At 38.1% G+C, this 18,763-nt stretch overlaps 1 protein-coding gene across 2 annotated transcripts in view; it reads right to left on the minus strand.

Moving 5' to 3' along the window:
* Nucleotides 1-18,763, minus strand: part of pi4kaa (phosphatidylinositol 4-kinase, catalytic, alpha a) — a 46,283-nt gene continuing 27,520 nt past the window's right edge. The window contains exons 36-55 of one of the 2 annotated variants that reach the window (XM_017693705.2): nt 18,573-18,700; nt 17,641-17,799; nt 15,879-15,958; nt 15,514-15,713; nt 15,256-15,346; nt 13,911-14,078; nt 12,284-12,337; nt 12,074-12,194; nt 10,946-11,075; nt 10,740-10,810; nt 10,564-10,636; nt 10,360-10,430; nt 9,635-9,744; nt 9,454-9,558; nt 7,859-7,984; nt 5,331-5,451; nt 4,439-4,598; nt 4,112-4,201; nt 3,916-3,999; nt 1-2,032 (exon numbers count right to left, since the gene is read on the minus strand). In XM_017693705.2, coding sequence (XP_017549194.1) covers nt 1,981-2,032; nt 3,916-3,999; nt 4,112-4,201; nt 4,439-4,598; nt 5,331-5,451; nt 7,859-7,984; nt 9,454-9,558; nt 9,635-9,744; nt 10,360-10,430; nt 10,564-10,636; nt 10,740-10,810; nt 10,946-11,075; nt 12,074-12,194; nt 12,284-12,337; nt 13,911-14,078; nt 15,256-15,346; nt 15,514-15,713; nt 15,879-15,958; nt 17,641-17,799; nt 18,573-18,700 — 2,194 coding nt within the window. In that variant the 3' untranslated portion in view covers nt 1-1,980. Of the gene's footprint in view, nt 2,033-3,915; nt 4,000-4,111; nt 4,202-4,438; nt 4,599-5,330; nt 5,452-7,858; nt 7,985-9,453; nt 9,559-9,634; nt 9,745-10,359; nt 10,431-10,563; nt 10,637-10,739; nt 10,811-10,945; nt 11,076-12,073; nt 12,195-12,283; nt 12,338-13,910; nt 14,079-15,255; nt 15,347-15,513; nt 15,714-15,878; nt 15,959-17,640; nt 17,800-18,479; nt 18,701-18,763 lie in introns of both variants that reach the window. The other variant, XM_017693704.2, reaches the window with a different exon arrangement.

Raw genomic sequence — 18,763 nt, forward strand, 5'->3', positions numbered from 1 at the left:
CATTTTTGTACAATTTGTATTTAGATGGATGTACATGAGCACATTCATTGCACTCTTGACTGGGACTGGTATGATTTCTACAATAGAAGCACTGGACACACTGAGTGGTCAGCAAATCCCTGTGTAAAGCCAGTGAGGATTTTGGTCAGCACCGGCTAGTAAATTGACAGAAAAGAGCCACCATCTCCATGACCAGCATATAAATAATACTCCAGACACAAAAAGAAAGTTATTGCACAGCTGAGTAAATACAACACAATTGAAACCTGGACTGGACAGATGTATAAGGTATCAGTAAACTATTCCTGTCCAATCAAAACATTTAAGACTTTAAACTTACACAACAATAAGGTCTTAGATCATCCTTCAGCTGATCCACTGATCACACATAAGACATTACAGTATATACACATGTGAAATAATGTTCATTTCTAGGGTCTATGGTACATATACTAAAATAGTTTCTTCTGATAGTCTCTGAATAATACTTATTAAAAGAAAGTGATTCGACACACTAATGAATTGATTAAATTCCAATAGATAGACTTGTGAATAAATTCTTTGAAATAGGGGAATTCATGTATGTGTGCATTTAAAGTGTTTTAATGTAAAAGGGTTCATTGTAGGGAAACTTACTGTCTTAGATTTCTTTACAGTGGTGGTGATAGAAACCAGGGGTTGCAATGACTACAATGCAAACACAGCCATTTTATTTATGTACACAAGCTTCATGTGCCTTTTGAGTTTTTATATGTAATGTTAATAATGCTAAAATATTGTTAAATCTGGGGGAAAAAAATAAAATTCGGTACTATTTTAACATCCTGCATGCATCTTTCTATTCCCCTGAATTAAAAAAAATATATGTTTACTATTAATTTTGTCAATTATGTTTAATTCATGTCAGAACTATCACAATATAATTTTTCTAGCAACATGCAGCATTTTCATATTCATTTTGTTCAAAAGCTTTCTGTGAGGTAGCTTTGAGAAGCATTAAAAGCTGAATGTCTGGTACCTTTCACCACTGCTGTGAAAAATTCGGATTCAGTAAGCTTCTTTAGGACCGCTGCACATTAAACCACTCTTGAGTGCCTGTTTACATCTTAACCATTTCAGAAAATTAAAAAAAAACAAAAAACAATACAGCAAAACAAAAATCCCCCTATTAAATAAAGTGACGTTGCTTCTCTTCTTCAAACATTTCAATTGAATTGAAATGTAAATCGGCATTGTTATGAGTTTAATGCTTCAGATCCATCACATCCTTAGCCAGATAAAGTTCTTGTTTAAAGGGAAAAGAGCTATGGATCTGTCAATATCTCTTTGACGGTATACATGCAAAAGTACTCCTAATTACCCGTCACTCAGAGAACGGCAGCAGTTCACAAAGATCAAGTTTCTCTTTTTTGGTTGAAGTTTCCCTTTAGGGTTCCATGTACAGTGCAATGTTCTATTACAAACGTGACACACGCACAAGCAGACATATTGCATAACATCTGATTGTTGCAGGGGCACACCAATAAATACAGTACTATTTTGCTATGGTCATATAAATGGCTTCTCGAGAAAGAAGACAAGCTAAACTAAACAGCCCCTGAATTTCCAAGTATAGTTTAGAATGCATTGGTATATATTCAAAGTGGAATGTTATCAAAAAGAAGAAGAAGAAAACAAACATGTATGCTCACACAACACCATTATGTTGTGCACATTAAAGGGAGATAAGATCATTGCACATGTAGCACTTTCTACAGCAGATGACTACAGAGGGCCCCGACAGCACTAGAGGACATGACTTATCTGGACTCTTGCAATTACCTCCACTGTGACAAGGCCTGTTATATTAATTATTAAAATCTATAAAGTGCTTGTCTTCACGGATGCTCGACTGATATGGCCATTGATCTCTGAGGGAGGACTACAGCTAATAGATGCAGACAATTGGGGAGATGTGAATGGGGGTGAGACAGTGCTTCATCAATATGGGATTTGGTTTTGGTAGTACTGCAGCATGTCATAGGTCTTGCTCCTGGAACACAGAAACAGAAGACACGGGACTGTCAGAAGCAGTTCAGCACTTAAAGTGATAGCTTGGTTAGTCATCAAATTCAGTTTTCTTCAAATCCCAAATGCAGTTGGTCAGCCAACACGTTCTGCACTGGAGCTAGGAAGCAAATGTGTCATCAAATGGTATCATGCTCGCTGCATGCCTGATTCATGATTCTAACATTGTAAAACTTGCTCTTATCGACAAAAATGTAATCCAAAATTTGAAATCTGATTGCCTGAGCAGCACTTAAAAGTTCTGGTAAAACACTCAACACATCACTGCCAGAACAAAACCTCACATCTTAGATGTTTGGAGGAGAAGGCAACAGTGTTAACTTTTAAAGGAAGTTAATATAACAATTTTTAAAAGTAAATTGAGACTGTGTTGGTCCGTTTATCATCACAATTTACGACAAAAGTGGAGATTTTTGCTCAATAGAGACCGCCTCACGGCAGTTGAACTTTGTATTCATGTGTCATTCTGTTGCTCGCAATGACCACTGAGCATGATGATTCATATGACCAGAAATGAAGCATGTATGGCTTTCAATGGCTTGAAACTACTCTACAAAAGAGACCGGTTTTGTTTTAACTTTTACACTTTTGTAAGATGTTTTTGTTCAAATTAAAAGAAGTAGCAGTAGTGAACAAAGCAGGAAAAAACAAAATCCTAAACACTAAAATATGGTGTGTGTGCGCTGCCACGGGTAAGACCTGAAATAGCAGTTTGAATCGTCATTATAATGACGATACAATGGCAAAAGTAAATCATTTATTTAAAACCTCAGAAAAAATTTTGAATTCTCAGTTTACACACTCACAATCATCAAATTGATCTGCTCCTGGAGGCCTGAAGCACAACCAACGTTACAAAATTTTTCTCTGCATGTTGAGTATAATTACACAATTCCAACAGAAAGGTCTCCAAATCCCAGTCTTACATCCAAGTCTTACATAGTGTAGCTTCAATAAGACAGACTGCTCAACTCATCAGATAGCTAACAGGTTTCCTTTTTCTGTGAATATTTTGTGTTAGAACTTCCAGTCAAATTACATGTGTTTGCTACATAAAAATGAGTTAATGCATCTTCTACAGAGAACAAACTCAAATGTGGCACTTTGTGTGCAAATTGTAGAGCACAATATTTGTTTATTTGATCAGCTTTACATTACATTGAAAAAAAATTAAAACTATAAAAAAAAATCTTTAAATATATAAAACGTGTCAAAATGTTTGCACATTTTATGGTTTATTTTTTTCTAAGTTTAATTTAGCAAATAAACAGTAATTGTACATTAAAAATTATGTTCTCTGTACAGCATGTGTTTGTAATTTTCATTTAGAAAATCAACAAAAATGTAATTTGACCAGAGGCCCTAAAACGATACAACTGTAGAGAGGTAGTAAAAATTTTCAGTGTATTGGTAACTTACAAAGGTGAAGGTTCCAACCTTAAATTCTGTATGTTCATGATTACACGAGAACAGTTTTAAAAGAAATGAAATGCCTGCAATATACAATTATGACTGAGTGAAAGCCCTTGTCCTTGCTTGCTTAAACACCACCACATACCCTCTTAAAATCACTGATAAGCATGGCCTCAAGTGTTGTATTGCGTTGTTTTATGTTACCTTTATACTTCCAGTGCAAAACTAAAGAGCCAAACTTTTTTTGGTTTGTGTAAATTACACTTTTTTGCCAAACAATTGCTCCACATGATGCTTATGTGTGCTTATTGATATATCAATCAACACAATCAGTATCCAAAAAGGCTCATAGGCTGACACAGTGGTTTAATATAACTGTCATGCAGACTATATTCAAACCTTAAAATCAAAAAAGCTAAAGTAGCAGGGTTGTACCTGCTGCTGAGGAAGCAACGCTCGATGACTTTGATCATAAAGGCTGCAGCCTCTTTTTCACTCATGTTGGGGTTGAATCTTTGCCTGTAACACACAAACGGAGGAAAAAAATCATTTTAAACCTAAAAGAGGATTAAGAGCACTAGGCTTTTTATTATCTGCCCCAGTAAGGTGCATTTTGGAAGTGGACACATACTTGAGCAGTTTTATTGTCTGTCCTCTAAAGCATGGAAGACCAGTGTCCAGCATCAAGGTTACCAATGATACCACAGCATCCATATATGGCCTGAGATAAGGGGGGGGGGGAGAGAAAGAGAGAAACAGAAACCACAAGAATAAGCAGATTTTCATACTGAGTTCATGCTGAAAAAAAGCTTTGGCTGTGCAGATTTCTCTCTCTTACTGTCTGACATGATACAAACACATAGAAACATCACCCCAGACTCTAACCTTCCCTCCTGCACTTACACCTTATCCTGTATCCCCGAGGGCTGCTAAAATATTTATGAGCAGCGCATCTCACCTTACTGCGAGGTATCCGCGAACGCACATCTCCATGAACCACTTAAAGGGAGTGGCCTCCATTTTGCCCCCCATGATCATCACCATCTCGTCGGTCAACTTGATGTCCGGCTCCCAGCCCAGGTTACCACCAGGAGAGCTCTCGAACATGAAGCCAAAATCTACAGCCAACCAAGAAAGATATATGCACACCCTCTTACATAAATAATACATATGCATGTTTTTGTTTGTTCAAAAAATAAATAAATAATGCACACATAAAATAATCACTTACATATACAGTACTGTGCAAAAGTACTTTCACTTCTTTCTTTGAAAACAGCCACAGAGTTCAAATTTTTTTAGTCAGGGAAAACAGCACAAGGCATATATTTATAAATACAAACAAACATACATTTCACAGAAAATTACAGGGCCTATATCAAATTTATCTTTGTCCACTCTTTACTTTTGTGCATCAATTGTTCCCATCAGATAAAAGTCACTCAACCTCAACATTACTGAATGTGTTTAAGATGTTGTGGATTGTGAGAAGCAGAAAATGCAACCAAATTCTAATAGTGAACTTTTGAGGTGTGGAAAAACATCCCTGCAGATTTCTTTCAAAAACTGAGAGCAAGTCCATCTGAAGAGAATGGAAGCTGCAATGAAGGCAAAGAGTGGACACAATTGATGTTATATTTAGTTACTGAGGCTTCTGTTAAATGTATGTTTTCTCTTTTTTTATGCTGAAAAACAACTTGTACTTAATGGCTGTTTTGACTGGAAATGAAATAAATGAAAGTGTGGTCTCTGACGTCTGTAGAAGACCATACAAGTTCAATTAAAGTATATTTTCTTTATAGCTTCCTGTGATCTCCTTAATATATTAAAGGGCAGTGACTCAGACAAACCAATGTGAATGAGATGGCCTTTGCTGTCCAGCATGATGTTGCCGTTATGGCGGTCTTTGATCTGCAGCAGGAAGAGGAGCAGACTGTAGGCAGCCATGCTGCGGATGAAATTATACCGTGCCTGTTGGACACAGGAGCACAGACAAGCAATTTAATTAACTGGACAACTCTTAGAACTGGACACAGCTTTAAAAACAGTTAACTGAAAAAAGATAAATACACTGAGTATGGAAATCTATATCAGCAAAGAATTATAATAGTAATTTAAAGATTTATATTTCATGTAATACAGAACAATTTTGTCCCATTAATGAACAGTCAGCCAGCCATTTCCCTATGAACTCCAGTCACACATAATGGACAAAAGTATCCCTCCTATGTATTGAATGACTAAGTGTTGTAATAAAACAAGCGTATAGCCATGCAATCTCTGCAGACAAACACTAGCAGCAGAATGGTTTGTACTTAAGAGTGACATAAAATGTGGCAGTGTCACAGAATGCGATCTTCGCCACAAGTCAGTTTGTGAAATTTGTGCCTTGCTGGATCTGCCCAGTTAACTTTAAGTGCTGTTATTGTAAAATGGAGCATCTTGGAGCACCAACAGCTCAGCCACAAAGAGGCAGAGTGGGGGCACTGAGTGCTGAAGTGAATAGCATCACTCACTTCCAAACTGCCTTTTAAAAGCAACATCGGCACAAGACCTGTATGTCGAGAGCCTCATGAAATGGGTTTCAATGGCCAAGCAGCTGCACACAAGCCTACAAGTTGCTTGCAATGCCAAGCATCTGCAGAGGGTGGAGTAAGGTTTGTGTCCTCTGGAGGAGTGAAAATGTGTTCTTTGAACTGATGAAACATGCATCACTAGCTAGCACTCTAATGAACAAATCTAGACTTGGCCGATTTGGAACTGGAATATCAGTTACAAGCCAGGTCTTCTCATCCAATATCAGTCTCAGACATCACAAATGCTCTTTTGACCCAATGGGTAACAATTTCCACAGACACACAAAATTTTGTGGAAAGCCTTCCCAGAATAGTGGAGGCTGTTACAGCTGCAAAGGAGGGCCAACTGCACATTAAAGCCCATGGTTTTGGAACGGGATGTCCAACAAGCTCATACAGGTGTGACTGCCAGATGTCCACATACTCTTGGCCATACAGTGTATAATTTGTATTTAGCTTTGTGGCTGCCAGTCTCTGCATGAAGTCACAAATATAACACAAATGTTAGAAGTGGAACTCAAGAGGAAAACATTTGTTAACATTTTAAGATTAATGGACCAACAGAAATGGTACAAAATTACTCTGACTAAAATCTTGTGACTTTAACTAAAAAAAAAAAAAGCTACAATTTGTTCTTTTTTTTTTATAACGTTATATAGATATGAGGTGTCATATAAGAGTGACAGCATATTTAACATAATTACTAGGACACCAGTCTTTCTAACAATCTTTAAATCGCCCATGTCATGCACAATTCTACATTCTTTTCGAAAAGACTTTGCTGCAGTATGTAAACATTGTTGAAGTTTCAAAATGTACCATTTACTCCCCAGTCTATAAAGTGCATATAAGAAAATTAAGCTACAAAAGCAGCAGTTTAGCTCCGCTCATTCACACTATAAGTAGCATGTCAGCCCGGACTGTTTTTTGAATGAGCTGCAATACATGGCAGCCAATCAGAAGAGGTAAAAGTTTGGGCACCTCTCATCAAATTACATGTTTTGTTGATTTTCTAAGTGAAAATAACATCCTCTACAGAGAACACATTTCTGCACATTTCTTATTTTAATGTATTCAATTTTTTTTTCAGAAACATAAAATGTTGTTCATGGAGTTGTTCATGAAAAAACACATTGTGTTCCCTCCCCCCAATATGTTTAACTCAGCAAATAAATTGTACACATATATATGCAGAAAATGCCATTTTAAGTTTGTTCTCTGCATAGGATGTGTTAACATATTTTCACTTAGAAAATCAATCAAATGCGTAATTTGATCAGGGGTGTTCAAACTTTTGCATATGACTCAATTAATATCCATCCATCCATCCATCCATTTTCTAAGCCGCTTCTCCATCAGGGTCGCGGGGAATTAAACAGACACAGTAACAAACAGCCTGTTTAATTCAAAGGGATAAAGAGAAGTTGCAAAATTATCATGATAAAACTACTTTTTTGTTTTTTTTTTGGTATGTAAAACTGCACAAAAGTCATGAGAGGACCTTAGGGGAAAAAATAAAACTGAGAAAAATGAGCCCTTTAAAGGACTGTATTGTAACTCCACTATCTGGTGCGCTTCTGAGAAATGTGAGTTCTGAGCCCTTCTGAGTCTTTAAACATCTCCAACACCACATAAGTTCCTTTCAATATCTCTTCCACATGTGGAGCTTGCTCATCAGGAGTCTGGACCCACGTTTCTCTTCAGCTGCTTTGTGACGAGGTACACAATATGGATAAATATAACTGAATTGAACTGGACCGAATTATACTGAGGGTTTAATCGAATTTTTAAATTGCCATCACCTTCTGGAAAGCCAGAGTGGACTCGTCCCCGTACTGGTTCCTGAAGTAGTCGTACATGCCAAAGTCAGTCTGTCGGCCCAGCTGATCACGAGACTTACAATCAGGGATACACTCAATTACACCACACTGGAAGAAGGAAATGATACAAGTAATTAATAATTTACACCCCTGCATCCCTGCCTATGCCAGCTTTATTCATACTTAAATACTTTCAAAGTTTTTCATTCCATTGTTTACAATGATAATATAAGAAAAAATAAATAACAAGCATCAAAGCATCAAATTACTTTTTTTTTTTTAAATAGAAATTTTGTTTTAAAGTCACTGGTAATACACTTTTTTCAAAACTGGAAAGAAACACTGTAGCCTCAAATTCCATAACACAGTGGTACAATTGGATTGTGGCTGTGATTATGGTATTTTTTTATTAGTCACCTCAAAAGAACTAAACATTTGTGCTGCACATAAAAATGGGCCTGTCAGAACAGAATTGCCTGATCGCAATGATTTAAGCTACACACTTAAAAATGGTGGTTCTTCAAGTAAAGAAAATAATTTTGTATAGAACCAAAAACACTGCATGATTAAAGGGCTCTCTGCATCACTAAAGAACTCTATATGGTTCTATAGCACTAAAAACAGTTCTTCTATTGTTACAGGCTTGACATCATAACAACAGAAGGACATATTTTGGCGCTATAGAACCATATAAAAGACATTCTCCATCAATCTGAAGAGCTCTTCAGCAATGCAGAGAATCCTTTAAATCATGCAAAGGGTTCTTTGAGTGTTTTCAGAAAGGTTCTATATAGAACCATCTGAAGAACCCTTTCATGATGCAAAGGACCCCTTAATTACACAAATAGTTGTTTGTGTGTTCATTTTCTTTACTAAAGAACCCTCAAAGAACCATCATTTTTAAGTGTGTAGTAGCAAGTATAGTTGCTGACTACAGTTAATTTCCACAGTTGTTAGCTTTCACAATCCTATGTTTACACGGCAACAAACGTTTTCATCCATTAGGAGGCAAAAGCAAGCAGAAATCAGTTATTAGGGCATGTCATAGGTCTTGCGAAACAACATTATTCTAGCATCTGACCAGTGGTATAACACAAAGTAACATTTGTTTATTTAGGCTCCAGCTGTGTCTGTCCAAGTGTGTTTTGACACTTCAGACTTATACTTTAATAGTTGCATACAGAAAACAAAAAAACAAAATCAATTGTTAATTGTAATTATCATTATTTATATGAAAATAAATTAATGATCATGACAGGCCTACCAAGTGACCGAGTATTTATTTTAAACAAACTTTTTGAAAGACTACTTTGCCAAAAGGAAAAGATTTTGGCCAAATCTATTTGCATTTCATGGAGTACATAAATACCTAGAGTTATCAAAATACCCAACAAATCTTGATCAGGAAGCTCTCAGCAATGAACAGCAACAATGAAACATTTATATTTTTTAACCCTGTTTTTAACCCTAATTTAGTCATGTTCAAATTCCACCCACTATCCAGCTCTCCTTGTACAGCCTTAGTACATTTAATGTGCTAGTAGTGGATAGTATGAGGGACAAAGAGTAGAACTTACTCCAGGGGCTGTGGCTACAACTCTGTAGGGGAACACAAACAGATCCAATCCCACCAGCTGGAAAATGTTTTTAAAGAGTCCAATGATCTGCAGTGCCAGCATGTCCTATCGCAAGAAACCAAAACAGTCAGCTGTTACCTTTTAAATGGACTTCAGAAGCCCTTTTTTAAGGATAACTAACCTGTCTGCAGTCATCTCCCACTTTAAAGATGGCTGCCTGCCAGCAGACCTTCTGTGCGACTTCTGAGTTTTCATCTCCGTCATCTACAGAGTCAGTGAGGCAGCGCAAACCTAGATAGAACAGGAAAATATAGACCACTATATCATAAATCATAGGTCATTTACCTACACAGAGATGTGGAATTTGTCATGTAATCACAGTTAGAACATTATTATCAACAATTATAAATCATCATGAACACTGATGAACACACGAAACATGAACACACCATTCTATAAGTGAGAGTGCCTCACCACTGACCCCTGACCACATTTCACATTTTGGCCTTGCATCCCACTGGGTGACGGGATAGAGGGAGAGATATTCTACCCATGTAAAGAGGTTAATTATGTTCTTTTGCAGTCTCAGCCTTAGATGGCTGTGGCATCATTGGGCCTGAATTTGTGAGCTCCCAATGATACCCTTGGGGGAAGCATGTTTGTCAATCATACACACACTGGCTTGTTGGCCTAAGTGTCCAGTGCAATTCTATTGCATCTGTCTGCCTCTGCTTATGAGGATACATCTTGAAGTATCTGAGAAATGTTTCTTGTATTTGCTTATGTAATTATTAACAGTCCACTGTGCTAATGGTACATTACATAGGCCATGAATATACATTTTGTGTTCTAAATGTACATTATAATCATTAGAGAGGAAGAGAGAAAAAAGAATACACTACACACCTTCTTTCTCAAGTTCACTCACTCCACAGCGCTTGACTTTGAATTTTGCCAGATAAGGAGCTTTGGCAGCACTGCAAAACATAAACAAATTAAACACTGGAAAATATCATTGCACCATGTAAATATTGGCACAGTAAATAGTGGTGGTGTTCTAAAATGATGTGTATCCAAATTTGCTTTGGTCATCTCTTTTAAATACCTCACCTCTGCATAGGAGTTCCTGACTTGTAGTCAATATCTAGAACAATGGCTTCAGGATTGCTTGGTAAGTAGCAGCCTGGGAAAATAAATCAACAAAATAAAAGTCACAAAATGAAAATGAGCATTGTTTAGATTACACAACACTACAACAAAATAAAAATGACAAAGTGTGTTCTAACCTGGCTGAACTTTGATATCAGACAAGGCTTTTAGGCAAGCCCTTTTTCTCTCGTCACCTTTCGGGACAGGTCTGATAAGGACAACAATCAGTATACAAATTAGCATACATGAAGAAAAACACTTGAAAAACAGTTTGAACGGCAGAGCATTAAAACAGCGGAGTTCTCTGGTCATTGATTGGCTTTCACAGTGTGAGAGAACGTACTTAATGATAGCAGAGACATTGGTGATCTTGTTGAAGAAATCAAACTCTCGCTGGTAAAAGTCTTTAGCTGGGCCTGACAGAGAGCTTATGATCTCCTCCATCATCTGCTCCAGCAGCTCTCCAATGTCCGCTGTGTACCAGGAAAATAAGAAAAAAACTCAACAAACACTATTCTATTCTATACATGTTCTACACCAGTGATATGAAGTATACATTTTTCTGTCTTGCAAAGCAGGATTTCATGCTTAGCCAGCTAGCTTTAAATGTTTGCTCTAACCCTGGATTTTTTGTCTCACAACAGTGAATCACTATTTAAAAAGTGATACATTACTATGGCAACGTATTCTGCACACCTAAACCAGGGTTTATGGATTGTAATCCCCACAGCTCCATGACCAATTGGGACTAAGCTACTGACCAGTCAAAGCCAGCCTTCTGGTGAAGTTCTTTTCAGATCTCAAGCCAGATCACTCACAGTGCCCCCTTGTGAGGAATCTTCAGCCTGCTAAATGTGAGTGCACATTAGCTTCATGAGATGCTTCTTCGCTCATCTGATCACTAATCTTCTCGTCTAAATGTCTAAACCCAGACCTGCTGTCGAAAAACAGGTTGACCCTGGCTGCATTTGTTAGGTTTAGTGCAGCTGAAATGTGGTTTGTGAGACAGGTCCCAGGAATTAGTTACCATGTGTAGATGACGTGCTTAAGTACGTAAATTACTGACATTGTGCTGGACTCTGGTCCACTAAAACTGGAGTAGCCCTAAATCAAGATGCTGGGTTCTATCTGTTTTTTTATTTGAATTAATAATAACAACATTTAAAACTTTAACAATATTGGAAACAGGATTTTTGAAATCACGTTCTGCAGGCATGACAAGCATTTGTCATAGGTACCAAAATGCCTGGATGCACATATTTGCAGACTGTTCTTCACCGTAGACAGTAGAGAATGAAAAGAGGCTTGTGGACCAGGCTGTTCCAAATTGAAAATCAAATATCGAAAAATTTGGGTGAACATGGCCAAAGTTGATTGAATAGCAGCAGTGGGCAGTTTCTTACTGTCCTGATGTTGTCTTGCAATTCTTACAATTGCCCCAAAGCCTTTCCTCTGATTTGGATGCACTCACGGTCTTTCTGGTGCCCTTCCTCATCTAGGTAGATGTTGGTCTTCATGTTCCAGATGAACTGGTGGGCGAGGAGCTGGGACTTCTGTGCAGCCCACAGTATGTACTCACGCACATAGCCCATCTGTCACAGAGGAGCAAGGGCTGTGAGTCAATGGAAACCCTGTGCTGTGTTTTGTTAAGAAACAGGTGGGGTGGCTGAAAGCTTCTTACCTTGTCATACCGGAGAGCTTGCACAATTTGTGGAATGTAGAACAGAATTGCATCCTGTTAGAAGCAACAAAGCGAAGTTACACTACCATTAGACGTTCTCTCATTATCACTTTTTCCTGGGCAACAGGTACAGATTAGATGTGGTTTTCTGAGATAACTAACTAACAATGCACTCTTTCACCTTTCACCAGACCTTACACTAAATATTTGTACCTTGAAACAGCCAACAAATGTCTCAGAGAAGCTAATAAGGCTGCATTCACTTACATGTTTGAAGTGGTGCAATCTTTTTGCCTAACTGTGACAAAGATTTGAATGTTTCAGGGCTATTTGAACATAAAAAGTGGATCTTTTCAAATCTATGTTTTTATATGTGATTTTAAATCATAAATATTATATACATATCACACATATCTGTGTGTGTGTGTCCATGTGTCCGTAAACACATGAGAATTTTACACTTCACTGCATGTGCACATCGTGCTGTCATCATCGAATGTTGGCAGCATTCCTGCAGTGTCTAAACTTGATAAAATGTGCACCTCCCCCCTCCCCCCCATATCATCACTAGTGATATAGTTTACATATAGTTGTTTGCAAAACTTTGGACAATGCTTGTTATATTATATGATTATCTAAGTGAAAATAAATTTCCTCTAGAGAGAACAAGTGTCCACATTTTTATACATACTTACTGTTTAAGTGCTAAATTTAACATATTGGGTGGAAAACATATTTTTATATAGCATTTTATATTTGATGTATTTTTCCCATGTTAAATTAAAGTAAAAAGGTGCTATAACATTTCCACAAAGCTGCACTATAGGAAATCTGGGTCCAAGCTCCAAATTAGCATGCCAAGCACAACAGTGCCAAGAGAAAAAACTCCCTAAGAGCAAGAGGAAGAAACCTCAAGAGGAACCCAGACGCAAAAGGGGAACTCCGCTAGTAGACCAAAGGTCTGCTACCAGATAGCAAAACAATAATCCAACAAACGCAGTATACACTAAAGATATGATTTTACAATTAATATACAATATTGAACAAAGAAAAGAATAGCAAAAGAATAGCAAAAGAGAAAAAGCTTTATGAAACTAGTAACAGTGTTACTGTTACTGTACCTGACCTAGAGTACCAAAGACAAATAGATCTATGAAAACCAGTGACTACTGTTAGAAGCATATCACAGAAAATAAGAGTAAATCCATGACTATCATCAGAAGCTCATCATGATATGTTACTATGAATATGTAACTTCACTTCTGTATATGACTGCACATTAAAATTAAATCACAAAGTAAAAAGACTGGATCAATGAGGCTTATATTATGAATTTAGCCTAAATGACTCAATAATGTTAATTTGGTAACTAATTCTGTGACAGTTCATTGTGGCAACTAGTATTCTGTCACAGTGTGACAGAAGCATTTAAAATGTTGTCAATAGAAGCACAGTACGTAGGTTAGTGGGTGTGGAAACCCTTGACACTTCAAGTGGCTAGCATTCACATCAGACAAAGACAGGTTCATTAAAAGTGCTTCAGTGTGGCATTACAGCATATTGTGTCACAGCCTGAGCTCCCTAGCAGCAGAAGCAGAACTGTGACGCAGAAGCAACCGGTACATACGGGTGGGAAGGAGCGCAGCACTTTGACGCCATACTGCGCTGTGAGTGGGTGAGGAGGGTACATGCTGGAGAAATAAGAAAGGCCGGTGGGGGGGTCAGCAGGGGCCCAGCACAGGATGTGGCTCAGTTCAGGTGAGTCAGCATCAATGGTGTGCCATGTCACCAGAAACTGTGGTTAGAGAAAGATATAACGGAAAAAGTGAAGATGGTTAAAAATTTTGGTCAGCACATCCAATTCAAGCATTTTCATGTTCTTAATAAACATTTCACGCAGCACATTCTTTTTTAGCTAGGTTATCGGCATACAATGTAACATTAAAGGAACAGCTTTTTAAAAATGACAATTTTATAAATTCCCCCTTAGGCCAACTTAGTTGATCAGTTTAAATGTTTGAGGTCAGAAGTTTGCTTTGTTAGTTTTGCACTGGGGCTAAGTCTAACATAGCAAACAATAAAGGAAGTTTATACCATCAACTGGTGTCATACACATTTGCTGTGTGGCTGCCTTCTTTTTTTTTTTTTATCTATGCCTGTTCACAGTATTTTAATACATTTTCTTAAGTTTCTCTCCAGTACGTGTTGCTGCCCTTTACCATCTGCTAGCCCCCACCACTGCTCAATAGCTACTAAGCTGGATAGGGTTGAGGGCAAACTACCCTGTGTAGCAAATCAGTGCACTCGTTTTTGTAAATTCTGCTTATGCAATGTCAATAATTAGCCTGCAATAGACTTCTGAAGACATTCTTAGACTCCAGGTCTAAGCATGTTTTCTTTACGGGAAAAGTCTATTTCAAACCACTACTATAACATCCTGTGGTAAACAAAAATGTATCAAAGTTGATACCCTTTTTCTGTACAAACATTTTTTCCTGAATGTCACTGGATCATCTGAATAATGAGATCATTAAGAGCTCAAATACGAATCATAAGACGGGCAACAAGACCAGCACATCATAAGACTAGCAGTGCAACCTCACCAAACTACTTCTCACAAACCAGCAAGCTTTGCCAAATGTGGTAGTTAAAAGGCTTTGGCAGTGACAGGCTACGCTTTTTAATAGGTGGTGTTGTATATAAGTGTTGCACACAGGGTAAAATATATTGAGGTTGGAACATGGCTCACCACATGGCATGACACCAGTGATTTTCAAAAAAGCTGTTTGTGTTTCTCAAAGTGAAAATGTGCCAAGACTCAGAGTCCCTAATGTGGGCAAGACGCCGACTACTGAAACTAAGCTAGAGTGATGGATCGCTGGAAATCACACTTTAGCTGACTCCGCCATTTAAGGACCTTTTTTCACAGTAGCCTGAGAGTAAAAAGAAAATATTATTGACTCTTGTCTAACCTTTACTGCCTCTGGAACATCGCTAACAGCGCCAGGGTCCAGTCGGACCAGCCGAGTCACTTCAGACACAATGGCTTCAGAGTTTTTAAACCTGCAAAACAGGCCCAGAAAGGTCAATAGACGTTTCAAGACAGGCTCAGAAAGGTCAATAGGTCTTTCAAGACAGGCCCAGAAAGGTCAATAGGTCTTTCAAGACAAAAATGAATGGAAAAGTAAAAGCCATATTATACTAACATACTGGGCCATATTTAAATATACCTAGCTGGCAACTGCAAAGCAAGGTAGGAAGAGATGCTCCAGGCAAGGTTGACATGGTCCTTCCACTGCTTTTCACTGAGACTGATGTATTTGGACCTCCAGTTGGCAATGCTGGTCTCCACTGACTGCTCAGTGAAAATGGTCAACTCCTGGGCAGACAGTGGGTTGTACCAGGTGGTCAGCCGCTCAATCTCACTGGCCTGGATAGTGAAAGAGATGGAAAGAATCAGTAGTCAAAAGATCTATGAGCTTAAAGGGTTTAAAATTTGATCAATAACGCTAACTGGTCTAACCAGCATTTTTGTTTCAGCCCCAGGTTTAGGAGGAGACTTGACTTGACAAAGGTGGAAAGAGTATAGGCTTACCAGTAAGGCCAGTAGCAGTGTTCTACGCTTCATGTAGTACTTGTGCAGCTGAGTGCCTCTGTTGCTCTTCTTAGACATTCCTGTGATAAACAAAGAAGAATGAAGACATTATTATTTGCATGGTTTGCATTTGCATAGTGAACTTGCTTTAGTTTGACATACTGCATGTTGTGAGGGACAAAAGTACAAACAAAATTCAGGCTGAAAGGGTAAACCTATTGATTGTTCAAAATTATACATAATTAAATGGTTAAAATGTTTCCAAATATTGCATTCTAGAAAAACGTAACAAGTCAGAATTGTTCACAGCAGTGGTCATAGGAACCAGATGTCTAAAGACATCTTAATGCCTCAGAAAACCCTTACAGATAGATATTACATAGAATGGTTTCAAATGCACTGATGTCTGAGATATTCTGTTTGGACCGTTTTGAAGATTTTGGCCCAAAATGTATTTTTAAAAAATGTATTCATTTTGCTGGACATTTCCAGACAAAATTGTCCCCAAAGACCATTTATTTTTTCAGATTAATCACTGTTTTAACCTTATCAACATACATTACAATGTGATCAACAACATATTGGTTTTGGATAATAAATAAAAATTCATTTTGTAGACATCTCAAGTCCTGGTTCCTATCATCCCCACAGTATAGAGCCTCTCTACAATCTGAATCACTTTGTTAAACCATTGTATTATGCAGAAATGTAAAAAAAAAACAAAAAAAACAGTAGAATTCTCCTTTATAGATGGCTGCTAATAGTGTCAGAATAGTGTCAGAAACCATATGAGCAAGTATATATATTGTATATGAGCAATTCATACATTGTAAGAGATAGAGGAAGTGTTTTTTTGTTTGCATTTTTTATATTTTCAAGAGGATTTTGTACATTTTCTTGACTTAAGACAGACATCAGATATCGGTTATTCTACTAATAACAGTCTTAGAGCCTGCTAATTTGGACGCAGCATTCATAGAATTATTTGTGACGCAGCAGTGGATACAGTATGTCAGAATTATGAAACAAATTCACAGAAAACAAAGACTTGAGTCTTTTTATTTTATTTCTTTTAAAGCTGCACTTTATGAGATTTATTTACTAAAATTGAAAGAAGCAGGATTACAGGGTGAGAAGGGAAAAAAAGTGAAACACAGTAATATATGGTGTGCGTGCACTGCTGCAAGTTGCCCTGAAAAGCCTGAAATAATCATTTAAAAGTCGAATGCGTTGGGTCTGATTTTGTGGGAATTTTCAGACCGCATCATACATCTTTGGATGTTAACGTCTCACACGCAGTCTCAAAAAGAAGGTCTGGCTCAGTGTTTAGGTCTTAAACGCAAAATCAACAATTTACTGATGAACATTTGATGACAACAGCAGATAACATCCCTATGTCCATGGAATGTTCTGTAAAAGCTCTCTTTGGAATACTCTTTCAACGTGCTCACAATCAGCAGTATTATTATTATTAATATTATAAAAAACATTAGTAGTACTACTAGACAATTTTGACAAAAACTGGCTGGCAAAAAAAATCGCAGACACTGCAGGTGGACTAAAATATATTATTGACCACAAGGCCAAACTTTAATGACAGGAGTCACTCCAGTGACAGTGCATTGTGCACAAGCGGATACACAACATCCGTCTGAGCCATTCTAGACTTCTCTGGTCAGCAGAGAGCTCAGAGCATTACCTGGAGTGTGAGGCTAATGCAATTATATAATTAAAATGAATCAAGGTTATGAAGCTTCCATACCTGATTTCTTGGAAGTGGTAGACATTCCACTGGACAGCGGGTACGTGTTGATCCAGCCTTGGGCACTCTGCTGGCGAGTGCCCACCGACATGTCCATGGTGTTCCTGGGGTCAGCGGCAGTCATCACTGACAGACTGTTCAGCGATGGGTCCTGGTTATCTGCCAAAGCCAAGCAAAAATGTTCTTTAGTTAATTTTGCAGCTGCTTTCATTATTTTTCCTGACATTTTTGAACATTTTTTTTCATTTTTAATTAAAAGAATGCTCCATTTTCTTTTCCACTTCTCTGGTTCTATCTTTGTCTCTTTTTTACACCTGAACCATGTTGGTGCTACAGATGATCCCAGAACATTGTGCTTTCACCATGTTTCAAACCAGCACATTCAGTTTTTTTTCTTCTTTGGAATGAATTAGTAGCATTCAATACATTAGTAACATTTGCACTACACAGTTTGACAATTATTAACTGAGACAAAATATCGGGCTTCTCAGTAGGCATCACACGGATGGAGAGGTCTTTAAGGAACGGATGGTGAACAAATTAGTCCTCTGATACTGAAATGACCATGCATTTTACATGAGTGGGCTAATTCATGAATGAGAGAATGCTGTCTACAATGAAGGTGGTGTTGTAGGGGTCAGTGAAGGTGGCATCTGGGGGTGGACGAGGCAGAGCCGTTTCTCAATTTGTGCCCAGTGACAAATTGATAATCGGGTGGCCGTGATGACAGAGTCGTGCACTTTCGCGCATGCTTCAAATTTGTGCGGTGGCAAATTTGAACTGCGTCAACATGCTCCCGGGGCACTGTAGTTTCCACAGTTGGAGCAAGGCAGGCTTACTTAAGATTGATATTGGAGAAGTGCTGGAAACGATTAGCGATCCGAAAATCCCCGCAGATAGGGAGCTTTGAGGGGGATTGGCGCCAGGCTCACCCGGTGGCACGAGTTGACTAGCAGCTAGGTACTTCTTGTCTGAGAGGATGCTGGCGTAGAACTTGATCATGACGCTGATGTCTTCACGCAAACGTTTGTCCCCTTGAGTAGGGAATTTGGACGCCACACTGAAAACAGAGAAGAATCGGTGGGCAATATTAAACTCTTTCCTCGTAACAGTGATTCTGAAT

Source organism: Pygocentrus nattereri, chromosome 18 (assembly GCF_015220715.1).
Source record: "Pygocentrus nattereri isolate fPygNat1 chromosome 18, fPygNat1.pri, whole genome shotgun sequence".
NCBI lineage: Eukaryota > Metazoa > Chordata > Actinopteri > Characiformes > Serrasalmidae > Pygocentrus > Pygocentrus nattereri.